Raw genomic sequence first — 13,718 nt, 5'->3', positions numbered from 1 at the left:
TACATTTTTAATGAATTGTCAAATCGCAGTGATTGATGTCAAATAATTTATTATTTTTTAAGGCAGATGACATTTGTAAAGTTGTTTTTTATTATTTACAAAATGTTTTTAAAGTTATACAAATATACTTTTTTTATTATTTGTTATGATTAATAAAGAAAATGTAAATGATTTATTTGTCTTTTTTGCATCTCTTTTAATTGTTTTTCAATAAATCTTTATATCTTTTAATGGTAGGTAATTTGAAAAGAATTTTTAAGACCATGTAATTGATGTAAGTTTCAAGACAATGTGATTTGCAATTAAAGGTAAATGTAGGTTATTTTATTGATAAAATGAAATTAAAAAAAGAAAAAGTAATTTGTTTCCACTTGGTAGAAAAAGGCATAGCCTCTATAATAGGACCCTCTCTTTGTTATCCTATCCACTAATAAACACAACACAACTTGCATGTTCTCTTCCTCTCTCAACTTCTAACCTTTCTTTCTCTCACCCTTTTTCCAATTCTTACAAAAATGGTGGCTTTGGTTTCCCAAGACAACAACGTTGTTGCATTGGTTTCTCGTACAGGTAGAGAGTTACAACGCTACAGGAAAGGTCGTCGCCAAGTCGTGGGGTTTGTCTCCTCTTTCTAATCCCATCGTTGCCTTTAGTATTCAATTTTCTCTATCGATATAAACCCATTTTTCGTTCATGCAAGTCTTTCTGACTCTATTCAGTTTCGTTTCAATTGTGACTGAACATTTTTCTTTTCGCTTTCAATTTGATGGCCACATGTGTGCAGATGCATACCCTACAGATATAAAATTGTGGATCGAACTTCCTTGGAGGGACCAGAAGATTTAGAAGTTTTGGTCATCACTTCTCAAAAAGGCAAAGGGATGCTGTTTCCTAAGGTATTAGTCAATGAAATTGATCATCTCCCAAATGGGATATGTTTTGATTTGTTAACTTTTTTATTCACCCCGTTTTGTGCTATCCGTTTGACCAAACAACAGGGAGGTTGGGAATTGGACGAATCCAAAAAGGAGGCAGCTTTGAGGGAAACCATAGAGGAAGCAGGGGTTCGAGGCACTGTTGAGGTCAGGCTATTCGATGAAATGACAAAAGTTTGATAACTATAAGATCATAAATCATTGTTAATGCAAGTTAACTACCAATAAAACTTGTTTAAGTTGAGATTAAAGTTTGATTTGATTGGTGCAGGGGAAATTGGGTAAGTGGAGTTTCAAGAGCAAGACTCATGATACATTTTATGAGGGTTACATGTTCCCTCTACTTGTCCAAGAGCAATTGGAGTTCTGGCCTGAGCAGAATTTTCGTCAAAGAACATGGGTAGGTGATACTAAAAATGGAATACTGAGGACACTGTTTGAATTTTTCTTAGTTGCTTCTTCTAAATGATCAGTGCGATAGATAGTGTTTGAATGATTCTTTTTCTTTCATTCTAATGATCACGAACTAAGAAAGTGTTTGAAAATTTCCTTTTGGGGTGTAGATGAGCGTTTCTGACGCAAGGGAAGTTTGTCAACACTGGTGGATGAAAGAAGCTCTAGAGAGACTAGTAAACCGTCTCATGGCTCGGAAACTTGGTCGTGTGAGACAAATAGTAGGTTCTATACACTGCATAGGAGATGGCAATTCTGACTTGTAAACAGGGAGGGACATGCATACCCTTTTAGCTTTTCTTCGACCAAATGAACTCAGGAATAGTACAATCCCATGGAATTAGAGAAAAATACACTATATCATTAGAATAACAACAGTAATGGTGTACACAACTTACAAGTTGTCAATTCCCCCATTAAGATACAGTACTTCACATCTCAAAATGTCAAAAAAGGTCAGAATTCACTGCATCTGTATATATAGTGATACTCCTCAAAATCCATTGTTCCATAAACTATTTGTTTTTTGTTTCAAGCAACAGTTGATAACATGTTAGAAACTTGTCTGAACTTCTTGCAATAACAATAAATCATACAAAGCAAATAGTAGTAATATAAACTGTTTTAAACTTCTATAAATTATAAACTGTTATTATATATGATAAATTTACTCAGTCTTATAATAAAACTATCTTACACTCACGGTACCTTTTATAATAAAACAAAAGAGAGACTGCGAGGAGGAGAAAGGGAAAAAGTAAAATAAGATGATTGATAAAGAAAGATGAGTAGTTAAAAGTATTGCAGAAAAAAGAAGTATGAATAACAGTGATTGATCTATGGAAAATTATTGCACTATAAATGAGTGTTTGTGGCTATATATGGTGAGAAGGGATAAAGCATTTTAATCAAGAAAAGAAATTATACCTTTTAATGAAGAGCAAAGTGAAGATAAACAAACCTCTTCCTATATTCCTATTTTTTATTTTCATTCTTTTTGCTGAATCAACTTGAAGCTAAGATTGGAATTTGGAAGTAACATTTTTGGTGCTTGAACCACCACTCTGATGTATGAATTGAAATGCACCTTTGATGCATAGAGGAATACGTGTGGAATTGGTTGACCCAGTCCTTATCATTAGTTGAACTCCTTTGGTGAAATTGAGAAGGGGAAAGTTGAAGAGGAAAATAATTTCAAATTTTTGGTCAACATAAGAAAATTCATTTATTTAGATTGGTCTTTAACATTAGAAAAATTCATGAAGACCAAGATTAGTAATAGAAACCAGCCTAGTATGAGCTTCAGGGAAAGTTCCCAAACCTGAAAACAACAGAGAAGCCTCTGAAATGTAAAAATTGATCCAAGCAGTATGTTGGGCTTTTAGTTCAACAACACATGCTCTGCCAAACACTTGCCACAACCACCATATTGGGCTTGAAGGGGTATTTATATTGGGCCAATAGTTGATAAAGTGAATAATATTTTATTTTTTTCGAGTGTTACCAAATTACGATTTAAAAATAACAGGTTTAATTCAAAAAATTTATAAAGAAATGGTATACTTGAAAAATAACATATTTTTTCTTCATTCAAATTTTATACTAACTTTATATTAACTTTATTAGAAAAATTAATGATAAAGATTTAAAATTGCTATACTTTGTAAGTAAATGAACAGTGTGCACATACATCTACTATACATATACTTGTAATTTTAGAATTGTTTTCATTTATTTAGTAGGAATTTATCTTTTCAAATATTAGTTTTATAAATATTCTAATAACAATAAAGTCTGCAAAATAATATTATCTCTATGTATTTTACTATATTAATTAACAACATAAAATAGAATTCTAAAAAAGAAAAAGCAAGTTAATTAAAATTTAATTAGTATATTAGATTAAAAAAATCACTGACACACTTGATAGTATAGCATATGTTTATAACTAAGTGATTAAGAGTTTAAACAGCCAGGTATATTGTTAGGGCTACTATCATTATATATGTGTATCAGAAAACTTGTATAACATAGCTCAATCAACATGTCACAGCATCAACTTTTAATGATGTTCCATTCTCTTTGGGATGAACTCTATACTTGCTATTAAAAATTCTTGTACAAAAACGATTATTTAGCATACATGTGTGTGTATAAGTATACCAATATATATTTCAAAACTTTGCTAAAGTTATGATGAGATTGAGGAGGGTAGTGCGATGTCATAGTTGGCCTTTACTGTCTTCAATAGGAAAAGGTGATGGTGCAGTGTGTGAAAGGAAAGTGTCTTAGCCTTTTCTTTTATAAGTGTTCTAGCTTTACTTCGTGATTAATCCATAGAGCCATAAAATAATATATTCACAAATCATTGCGACACACTGAAGATCCACTACACTTCTTACCAACTTAGCTATATCAAGTTATATATATATATATATATATATATATATATATATATATATATATATATATATATATATATATATATATATATATATATAACTCCAATATGGTAATATTCCATGTGTCTGTCTGTGGCTGATCAAGGATTCCACATCTTCTAGATATATACTTAAAATAAATTACATAATATGTAAATTTCACATTAGGGTTTTTGAAGAAGGCAAAACAAGCTTTAAGAATTTGACAGAAACAACAAAAGCAAATTGTTAAAACATCATTTGAAGAGGAAGGTAGTTTGAACTTGAAACGAGTCATACCTTTAAAAGGGGCTAGTTTGATTAGGTGGAAAGTGATTTTAAAAAGTTGCCAACACAAACAATCGATTTTCTGCAAAATTTATATAAAAAACCATTGATTGAAACCAGCACCAAACTTATTTGCGTCTATTAATTAATGTGTTTCAAAACACTAGATTGAATTAAGCAGAAACTACTTATAGGAGCTCTGCCCCTTAAATAACTACATTTCTTACTTTATATTGTTCAGTGTATATTGTTGACTAAGTGTCGCTCTCTCCAACTTTTATTTAGATTTTCAGTGCTCAGAGAGCAATATTTCCCAATTTGAAAAGACTTAGCAATGTTTCTTCTATTAAGTTATCTTCTCCAACCATTTAAAATGCGCACATAACAATAAATTTCTCACTGGTTTATAAATCCAGATCACTTTTAACATTGTCAGAGTTTTAAATTATTTTTCTTAGCAAAAGAAAGAAAGTAAAGTTGCTACTTTTGTTTGAATTATATGAAGCAAAAAGAAAAGCATGATGATAGATAATCAACTAGCCTAAGAAAGAAGAAAAGAGTTTACAGGACCCCACAGACTGTAAAATAATCATAGAGAACCTTTTTCTTCCCTGGTGTATTTTGCTTATTTAAAGCAACTCTATGTGAAAACTCACAGCTGGATCCTTCTGCATAGCTCAAAATCTTCATATTCATTTGAAGAAATAGTAATAGCACCAAAAACACTTGTTCATTCCATATAATGATATAATCATTCACGTATGCATTTGTATATATATATACATACGTGCCCTAAACATTCAAACCCATATTAGAGTTAACATACGTCAACATCTCCAAGAAATGAAAATGACAAAAAGGGGCATCTCAAACAGAGTAATCACAGTGGGTGTGTTTTTCTGCGTGATCCTGTTGTTCCCCAAGTTTTCGGAGTGTTCCAGCCCGAGCGCGTTTCTCTACAGCGGGTGCACGCAGCAACTGTACACCCCAAACTCGCCGTACCAGTCGAACCTAGACTCGCTACTCACATCGCTGGTCAACTCGGCCACGTACTCGTCTTATAACAACTTCACGGTGGTGGGATCCACGCAGCAGGACGCGATGACCGGCCTCTACCAGTGCCGCGGCGACCTCGCCATGCCGGACTGCGCCGCCTGCGTGGCACGCGCCGTCACGCGCGCCGGCGATATCTGTCGTGGGACGTGCGGCGGCGCGGTGCAGCTCGACGGCTGCTTCGTGAAATACGACAACGCGACGTTCCTCGGCGCACAGGACAAGACGGTTGTGCTGAAGCAGTGCGGGCCCTCGGTGGGGTACAACCCCGACGCCATGGGGAGCCGCGACGCCGTGCTTGCCGGGCTCGCTGCCACTGGAGGGAACTTCAGGGTTGGCGGCTCCGGCGGAGTCCGCGGCATGGCGCAGTGCACCGGAGACCTGAGCTACGGCGAGTGCCAGGACTGCGTGGCGGAGGCCATCTCGCGGCTGAAGGGAGACTGCGGCACGGCGGATTACGGGGATATGTTCTTGGGGAAGTGTTATGCGCGATACTCCACCGGCGGGGCCCACGGTGAGTCCAAGGCCCACGGTAAGGCCCATCATCATGATCGCATGCTTGTTCTTCTCTTACTACCTCTCGTGGGTTTCAAGTTCTGAACTCTCATGAGAGAAGTTTTATTATGTGTGTTCACCATTTCGATCGGATGTAAAAAATTGTAATTTTCTTTCACAAATTGTAAGAATCAAAGTTTTAAGAAGTGTTTAATTACTCATTTCTTTATTTACACAACTTTAATATTTTTTTTTTCTATATCTACACCTTTTATTGATGTTAGTTTTAACTATTTTAGAGATCAAGACCAAGACAGCTTCAAACAACGTGTAAAGATTGAAGTGAATTCTAGGTATAGAAACTAAAAGGTAAAAATTATATAAATATGCAACCAACCAAGTAATTGAAGAGACATTACGTATGTTTTATTTCACTTTTTAATTACATTAATATTAATTGAATTGTTTTTAATTTGTTTTTTTGTTTTCAAATATTTGTACAGAAGATATAGAATTTTGTTAACAGTATTTCCTTTCAAGTATTTAAACACTATATTAGAGATATAATAAAAAAACAATGGAATAGAACCCGAGTAATCATCAATAATTTTTTTTTCTCCAATAAAACATTTTAAGAAAGTTTCTTATTTTGTTGAAGTAAATTGAGAATAGTTTTTGTTAGGAAAGAAGAAGAGAAAATAAGATGTTTGGTGTAATGCAGGCGAATCGAGTCATGGAGGTGTAAAGACATTTGCTATTATTATTGGATCATTAGCAGGATTGGCTATACTTATCATCTTCCTTGCTTTCATGACCAAAATATGTGGAAAACAGGGTAAGTAAGTAATATTATATTATCATCTGTCATATTGAAAAGAGAATATAGGATGGATTCAACAATATATACTAACATGATTCCTTCTTTCTCATGCAGGTAAATAAATTTAAATCCAGTTTGGAACTCAAATTGGATTTTGAACCTATCATTACTCTTATGTATTGGTTTACTTTTGCTTTCTTCTTTTCTTTTTCTTTAGTTATTTTTACTTACTTTTAAATTTAAAACTGACTTCTAAAGAGAAGTTTGAACCTTGAGGAGGATACCATTTGGAAAGAAGAATGTAGTATTTGGAATTTTGAATACAAGAGGAAAGAAGGTGAGTGAGCTACTTTCTTCTCCACTTCACAAAGTTGTGTTGTCAATTGTTCCATGCTTGTAAAGAAAAAAAAAATTAAATATATTATTCTTTTGTTTCTCTAAAGTGCTGTATGCATCATTCAAACTAAGTTCTCTGGCAAAAGAATATCCAAAAAGGATAACATATAAAGTTAATCTAACAAAATCCATTTTAATATCATATATAATGCATCAAAAGGATCCATCTCTTAGAGATTAAGGAAACACAACCATGTCCGTCTACGTCTATACATCATACAATAAAGTATCATAAGCTTAAAAGATTGTTTACTTTGAACCCCAGTAATCAGTTCCAAATTAAGATAACCTCCAAATAATTAAACGCAATGATATTCTAAAAATATACAAGTTTAAAATAAAAAATGTGTTCAGATAATTCTTTTAATCATGAAAACAAAATTTATATATGAGTTTTCATTACTGTTAACCATAAAAGAAAAAAAAAACTCATACATGTTTTAATATAAGTAAAAGTAGCTATTGTGTCATATTTGAATAAACTTATGGTATGCTAGATATCTGTGTAAAATTGATGTCAATAACTTTACGATCTTATTAAGCGCATATTATATAATTATGTTTATTTATTCTTAATCCTCATTATCAGAAAAAAATTAATTGTTATAACGTAGAAATTACTTTATTATTTAAAATAAATAATACATGTCATTGGAATTATATCATAACTATATATGTATTTAAAATTCGGAGGAGCGAATTTACTTCTTTAGTTAGATTACGAGCCCAGTAACGTGTCCCATTTTCAACGCCGAACTCCAACCCCAGCCCAGTTAATTAGACTAAACAGAAACTGAAAAGGGTGTTTCACCCTACACTTCCAAGCTCTTCATCTATACCTCCAATTTCTTAAAATACCTCTAATTAACGAGGTAATTATTTGTTAACTTTATGTTTGTTCAAAAAATTATATATTAAATATTGATTACACCTCCATTTCATCCTATCATGTGGAGAGAGATTGTTGGTTGAAGTATTGTTACTTGATTATATTGCTGGTTGGGATGCGTATCAACAATTCATAGAATAGAAAAAAACTATACATGTCCATATTTGAATTTGAATGTTATATAAAAGTTTAATTATATCAGTTATTTAATTATTTTATTTATTTATAATAATGTTTAAATTTATATATTAATTTGTATGAATTTATAATTTAATTAAAAAATATTTAGTTACTAAAAAATAATATTTATAAATTTATTAGATTTAATAAAAATATTTTTAAGAAATAAAATTCAAAATACGTGTTTTTGTTGTACCTTATCCGAATGAGAGGTCATCAGATGTTGATATCCAATAAAATAGCAATCCATATGTAGATCTAATTTTTGTTTTTTTAAAGTTTAATTCTGTATACTTATTTAATTATTTTACTAATTTATAATTATATTTAAATTTATGTATCAACTTTTATGAATTTACAATTTAATTAAATTATTTTTAATGGTTAAAAAGTAATTTTTATAATTTTTTTAAATTTAATATAAATATTTATCGGATATGAATATCCGAGAAAGTACTCATCGATCTTCAATATCCAATAAATGAAGTATCGGATATGCAGATCCTATTTGTATATATTTGTTATTTTCTTTACATTTTTTCTACTTGTTTTCTGTTTGCTGCATGCTGTATTAAGCTTTTTTTTTCTTTTACATGTTTTTTCCTTACTGCATGCTTTATTAATATTATGCGTTATTAAGTCTTTTTACATTGCTTTATGTTTGTTGCATGCTTCTTTATTAATATTATTTAAGAATAGAATTCTTTTATAAAAAATATAAATAAAACCAGTTAACTTAATTTTTATAATTATTAAATTTTGTTAATATAAACAATGTATTTTAAATGTTTAATTTTTATAATGTAAAAAATCAAATTTATAATTATTTAAATTATTTATAAGTTGATTATATTATTTATAAATGTATAATTTATAGTATTAGTTTATGATTTTATAATTTAGTTATAAATGTTAATCTATTGTATTAGTTTTTTTTTTTGTTAAATTTTTGTATAAAATAAATTATTAATTTTTATTTTGTTTTTTAAAAAAATTGGTATTTAAAATTGATATGAAAATTTTTAATAATAAGATGACTTTTTTGACCATTTTATTTTTTGTTTTTTTAAATATTAAAAATTTCTTAATTATAGGGTAATTTGGGCATTTTATAAAATTTTAATTTTGGAGGTGTAGGGTGAAACACCCCACTGAAAAACCTGCTAGCCCATTTAAATGGGCTCCATATGGAAAACCCAGTTGCAGTGAATCACTTTGCACTTCGCTATTGGGGAAGAACCCAGAACAGTAGATAATTTGATTGGAGACGACACAAGATCAAAGAACATTCTGGAGTGTCCGCGACAACTCCTATCATAAACACATAAAATATATAATAATTTCATTGTTCATCACAAAAATTGCGAGAACCATATCATTCATCGGTCTTTTTTATTTTTTTCCTTTTTCTGCTACATTTCTCTTTACACTGGTGTAATCAACAATGGCTGACACTATCTTTGGGTACCCTCTCAGACGCTTATTCTGGAGTCGTCCTCCAATTCTCACTGAATGGTCTGGCTCCACGGCCCTCTTGGATTGGCTCGAATCACCTAATGCCCACATCTTAAAAATTAACGTTCCAGGTACCATGTTCGGATTGGTATGAAAGTAATGTTCGATATAAAACTATTCAAGTGTTTTTAGTGTTACTTTTCAATTTTAATTTGATCATACAATGTTTAGTTTAAATTTTTGTTATGTGTATCATAGAATTGAAACTCTAGTTCCAATTAGAATAATAGTGAATATATATGGAGAATTGCATCTAATTTTTTGCAATCTTTCACTCCTTCTTCACATTCAATGGCCCATTAGAATCGTGAGTGGAGATGCTGTCTGTAGTGGTAAAAATGGAATCTTTTTTAGGGTTTGACTTGAGTGGTAGTGATATTTGAGTTTTGGATGATGGGTATGTGTGTGGATAGGATTCAGCAAGGATGACATAAAGGTGCAGATTGAGGATGGAAATGTTCTACACATCAAAGGGGAAGGTGGGAGAGAGGAGCCTCAAGCAAAGGAGAAAGATACTGTTTGTCATGTTGCTGAGAGAGGCACCGGGAATGGGGCTTTCTCAAGGGAAATTGAATTGCCAGAAAATGTCAAGGTGGATCAGATCAAAGCACAGGTGGAAAATGGTGTCCTCACTATACTTTTGCCTAAACACACAACTACCAAATCGCCTAAAGTGAGAAACATTAACATCACTAGCAGGCTTTAAGCTTTTCAGATCTAGAATATGTTTATATGAATAAGAATCCAGGGATAAAAATATCTTCATGATGTAAACAATACAAGACCATATAAGTTCTTTTGTGTGTGTGTGTGTGTGGCTTGATATGTAGTTATGAACTTGTGTAACTTTCTGAATAGCTAATTTAGTATGAAAAAGAGCATAGTTTGTTCCAAAGTTCAACAAGCCAAATCAGAGTCACCAAACAACATAACTTGATTACTTCTGCAACTGTAACAACATTCATGTTCTCACTTAGCATCGGTACGGAATTAGCTATCAATAATGTATACTTATATAGGAGTTGCCATTGCCAACTAGATTTAAGAGGAACACGAGGTTGTGGAGAATGGTAGATGGATTAGACTAAAGTGGAGAAAAGGTAGTCTAAAGAGATTTGATTGTCAGTTGAACTGATACTGTGAGTTTATTGCTTAAGGCCTTCAAAAGATTTCATATCAACATCAGATAGTTCATAAGAGTTGCTATATCGTTGCCAAGTGCATGATAGAAAAGAAAATAACCCTTTAAAAATTAAATTTTATATTCATCGATCCTTTTCTCTGATAAAACTTACCAACACTTGCTGTCAGTGATTGTGTTCCTGTAAGAGTGACTTTAAAGGCAATTACTTAAACTATTTTCACTGTAGAACAAACTACACCTTAACAAATTACATCATAAAAGATTATTTATTAAGAAAATTCAGACACCAGCAACCAAATCCAGCCACATTGTATAAGGCTGAACAAAAACTACTGGTTTTTGTAGTGGGAAATGCGAACCAGAGAAAGGTATTGTGAAGCATGTTAAGAGTACTAAGTGAAGAATTAAAAAGAAAAAGTATTAAAACTCGTGCATAAACGAATTAGAAAATTGTAAGAAAACTGAAGTCTACACAATTATTTATTAACAAATGAAGGTTGTATTTCAAATAAGTGATTTTAGCATTTAATTCGACATGGCTTGTTGTGACCACCACCTTCCAATCAGTGTTGTTCACATCCTCCAATCATTGCATGTCACTGTTTCCACTAACATGCTGTCATATATTCTTTTTATCCACGGAAAATGTCATACTTTTTTAAACATGAGTATCTGTTAATATTTTAAAAAAATTATTTAAAAACAAAAAAAAAATGTGACTTTGATTAATAACTTTTGCTTTGTATTTTTTGTGATTTAGTACATTTGAGCTGATAATAAAGTTTTAAAATATGTTACAAACTGTATTGTTAATTTACTTCTTTATATAATACTTTTCTATAGAACTATGTTTTATTTCTTTTTCATAATTTATATTTATCTATTTTCTGTCCTTGTCTCTGGCATGATTGAATAGCTTTCTGGTATACGAATTATTTTGAAAGTTATAAAATTACAATTTAATGGTATTTGTTACTTATTAAAGGAGTAGAATATGATAGAAAAGAAGTTGAAAAATACAAAAAGTCACGTTTTAGGTTCAAGAAAGGGTATATATATTAAAAATGATATATTAAGTGACTCGTGTTGCTAAAACGAGGGGAAGGTGGAACCACACAACACGCTAGCTATCTAACTTTTGTCATTTGACTTAACCAAAATAATAAAAATAGTAAGAAATTATTCGTACGACTTTTTCTACAAGTATTTTAAGAAATAAATAAAATTAACTTATTAATAAATTAAAAATATTGGAAATAAGAAATCTTACTCTAAATAACATAAGTAATATAAATTTTATTTTACAAACCGTTTTTTATAATTAAATTAAATTTAAAGTTTACTTCTTACAAAACTTTATTATTAGTTAAATTAAATATACTATTGGTTAATGGAATATGATCAAACAACTATTATTGTATAATTTTACTTTTGAAATGTTAATGTTTTAGAATGAGATATGTACGTTGAAAATCTGATTGAATTGTAGAAAAATAAATTTGTAATATATAAATAAGAATAAATATTATTTTATAATTTAGTTTTACAAAATTAAATTTATATTAAAATTCACTACTTAAAATTATGTATAAAGTGATTTTAAATTTTAAATTTATTTTCTGACATCTGAACTAATTTTAGTTAAAAGAAAAAAAAACTATGATATTTTTTGTTCTAAAAATCATTGTAAAAAGAATTTCATTAAAAGTTATGCACTCAACTGAAGACATATCATCTCATTATGGAAATTCACCGTCAAATCGAGAACACACATTATCTTATCACCTAATGCATTGGTGGCACCGAAAAAGTAGAAACTCGTATTATTATATTCATATTATAGAGTACTTACCTGAGTCAATTCACTTGCGTACTCATAATCATAATGATTAGTAATCTCACTTCCATACATAATCTAATTACACAAAATATGGATAAAAAACACATTCTTTAATATGTTTTATTTTTTAATGTTTTCCTTGTTTGTTAAAGTTAATGAAAACTACTAAAAGTACTATAGGAATGTCTATTTATTTAATGAACTTGCAATAAAGATTCTGTTTTTTTTCTTTTGTAATAAAAAAATACATATGAGTGTATTAAAAAAAACAGTTTTAACCATCCTTATAGATTTATAATTTCTTGTATTATCTTAGGGTATTGGTCTTGGTTTTTATTTCATTATTTTCAATAAATTTTATCCATTTAAACATCACATAAAACTTTTTGGTGAAATTAATTACTTTACTTATGAACAACTGTTCTGTATGTTTTTAGATTGAATGACCATTAGTTCAGACTTTTTAAGAAAGTTTATTGATTTAGTTTAGTTAATAGCACTAAATTTTTAATTGTGCTGGTATTTTTCTAAAATTACGCTTAGATAATCAATGTTCTGAGAGAATAAGAGTAGTACATTTTTTAATTTATATTTTTTTAGAAAAAGTACATATATTATAAATTTATAAGATTATGAATAGTAAACTAGCCACTTATAATGTAAGCTGGAATAGCTCAGTTGGTTAGAGCGTGTGGCTGTTAACCACAAGGTCGGAGGTTCAACCCCTCCTTCTAGCGTTTGAAATAACCTTTTATTCAAATATATTTTATTAAACATAGATTTCTGCCAGAAATTAAAATTGTAATTTATAATGAAAATTTCAATTTGAAGTTCAATTTAAGGAAAAGTTCATAAATTTTAAATCCGATAAACTTAGCTCAACCTGATTATATAATAAATATTATTTATATAATTTTTTTGTAAGAGTATTACTTATGTATATATTATAAGTATCATTTTATAATTTATAAGAAATATTAAAAATATTTACTTTGAGATATTTTTTCTAATAAATATTATTTTTAATTACTCAACTTGACAAAATTAGTTTTTAAAGCAAGGATTTTCACTAATTATTTACTATATTTAGTTTATACCTTTAGTATATGAATACGAGAGTGAAAGACTTTCCAAAATAATTCTAAAAAAAGTTCTTACACCATATTAAAAAGTAATTCACGTATAATTCAATTTTATCTAGACAAAAAAATTAAGCTTAATTAAATTTTAAAACACTAACTGATGAAAATTGTCATTACTTTTGTGTCTTTAATCAATTAGTTTCTCATC

The 13,718-nt window shown here is 30.0% G+C and overlaps 3 protein-coding genes and 1 non-coding gene across 8 annotated transcripts; all 4 read left to right on the top strand.

Moving 5' to 3' along the window:
* Positions 1-431: 431 nt before the first annotated feature.
* Positions 432-1,887, top strand: LOC108337440 (nudix hydrolase 18, mitochondrial). Its single transcript, XM_017573969.2, has 5 exons — positions 432-616; positions 785-896; positions 999-1,082; positions 1,207-1,335; positions 1,499-1,887. Exons 1-5 carry the CDS (start codon positions 516-518, stop codon positions 1,652-1,654), a joined length of 582 nt encoding a protein of 193 aa, XP_017429458.1. The 5' UTR covers positions 432-515; the 3' UTR covers positions 1,655-1,887.
* A 2,744-nt stretch (positions 1,888-4,631) lies between these two features.
* On the top strand, positions 4,632-6,867 carry LOC108337503 (plasmodesmata-located protein 7). 5 transcript variants are annotated; one of them, XM_017574043.2, is made up of 3 exons: positions 4,632-5,663; positions 6,366-6,479; positions 6,579-6,867. In XM_017574043.2, exons 1-3 carry the CDS (start codon positions 4,940-4,942, stop codon positions 6,584-6,586), a joined length of 846 nt encoding a protein of 281 aa, XP_017429532.1. In that variant the 5' UTR covers positions 4,632-4,939; the 3' UTR covers positions 6,587-6,867. The 5 variants fall into 5 exon arrangements, with proteins under 5 accessions (XP_017429532.1, XP_017429535.1, XP_017429533.1 ...); XM_017574046.2 differs by lacking the exon at positions 6,579-6,867 and adding an exon at positions 5,944-6,013 and having other exon boundaries at positions 4,637-5,663; positions 6,366-6,480; XM_017574044.2 differs by lacking the exon at positions 6,579-6,867 and adding an exon at positions 5,944-6,013 and having other exon boundaries at positions 4,638-5,681; positions 6,366-6,480.
* A 2,328-nt stretch (positions 6,868-9,195) lies between these two features.
* LOC108337627 (15.7 kDa heat shock protein, peroxisomal) lies at positions 9,196-10,339 on the top strand. Its single transcript, XM_017574192.2, has 2 exons — positions 9,196-9,515; positions 9,858-10,339. Exons 1-2 carry the CDS (start codon positions 9,374-9,376, stop codon positions 10,148-10,150), a joined length of 435 nt encoding a protein of 144 aa, XP_017429681.1. The 5' UTR covers positions 9,196-9,373; the 3' UTR covers positions 10,151-10,339.
* Positions 10,340-13,091: 2,752 nt separating this feature from the next.
* On the top strand, positions 13,092-13,165 carry TRNAN-GUU (transfer RNA asparagine (anticodon GUU)). The gene has a single exon. It is a non-coding gene; the product is annotated as a tRNA-Asn (tRNA).
* The last annotated feature ends 553 nt before the right edge of the window (positions 13,166-13,718 follow it).

Source organism: Vigna angularis, chromosome 7 (genome assembly GCF_016808095.1).
Source record: "Vigna angularis cultivar LongXiaoDou No.4 chromosome 7, ASM1680809v1, whole genome shotgun sequence".
Taxonomy (NCBI): Eukaryota; Viridiplantae; Streptophyta; class Magnoliopsida; order Fabales; family Fabaceae; genus Vigna; species Vigna angularis.
This window is presented reverse-complemented; position numbering and strand designations above follow the sequence as displayed.

Bases quoted from the DNA above. Each gene is read 5' to 3' on its own strand.
- LOC108337440 (XM_017573969.2), top strand. From the start codon at position 516: ATGGTGGCTTTGGTTTCCCAAGACAACAACGTTGTTGCATTGGTTTCT. The intron at 897-998 runs GTATTAGTCAAT...ACCAAACAACAG, and splicing joins AAGGGATGCTGTTTCCTAAG to GGAGGTTGGGAATTGGACGA. The intron at 1,336-1,498 runs GTAGGTGATACT...TTTGGGGTGTAG, and splicing joins ATTTTCGTCAAAGAACATGG to ATGAGCGTTTCTGACGCAAG.
- LOC108337503 (XM_017574041.2), top strand. From the start codon at position 4,940: ATGAAAATGACAAAAAGGGGCATCTCAAACAGAGTAATCACAGTGGGT. The intron at 5,682-6,365 runs GTAAGGCCCATC...GGTGTAATGCAG, and splicing joins CGGTGAGTCCAAGGCCCACG to GCGAATCGAGTCATGGAGGT.
- LOC108337627 (XM_017574192.2), top strand. From the start codon at position 9,374: ATGGCTGACACTATCTTTGGGTACCCTCTCAGACGCTTATTCTGGAGT. The intron at 9,516-9,857 runs GTACCATGTTCG...GTGTGTGGATAG, and splicing joins CTTAAAAATTAACGTTCCAG to GATTCAGCAAGGATGACATA.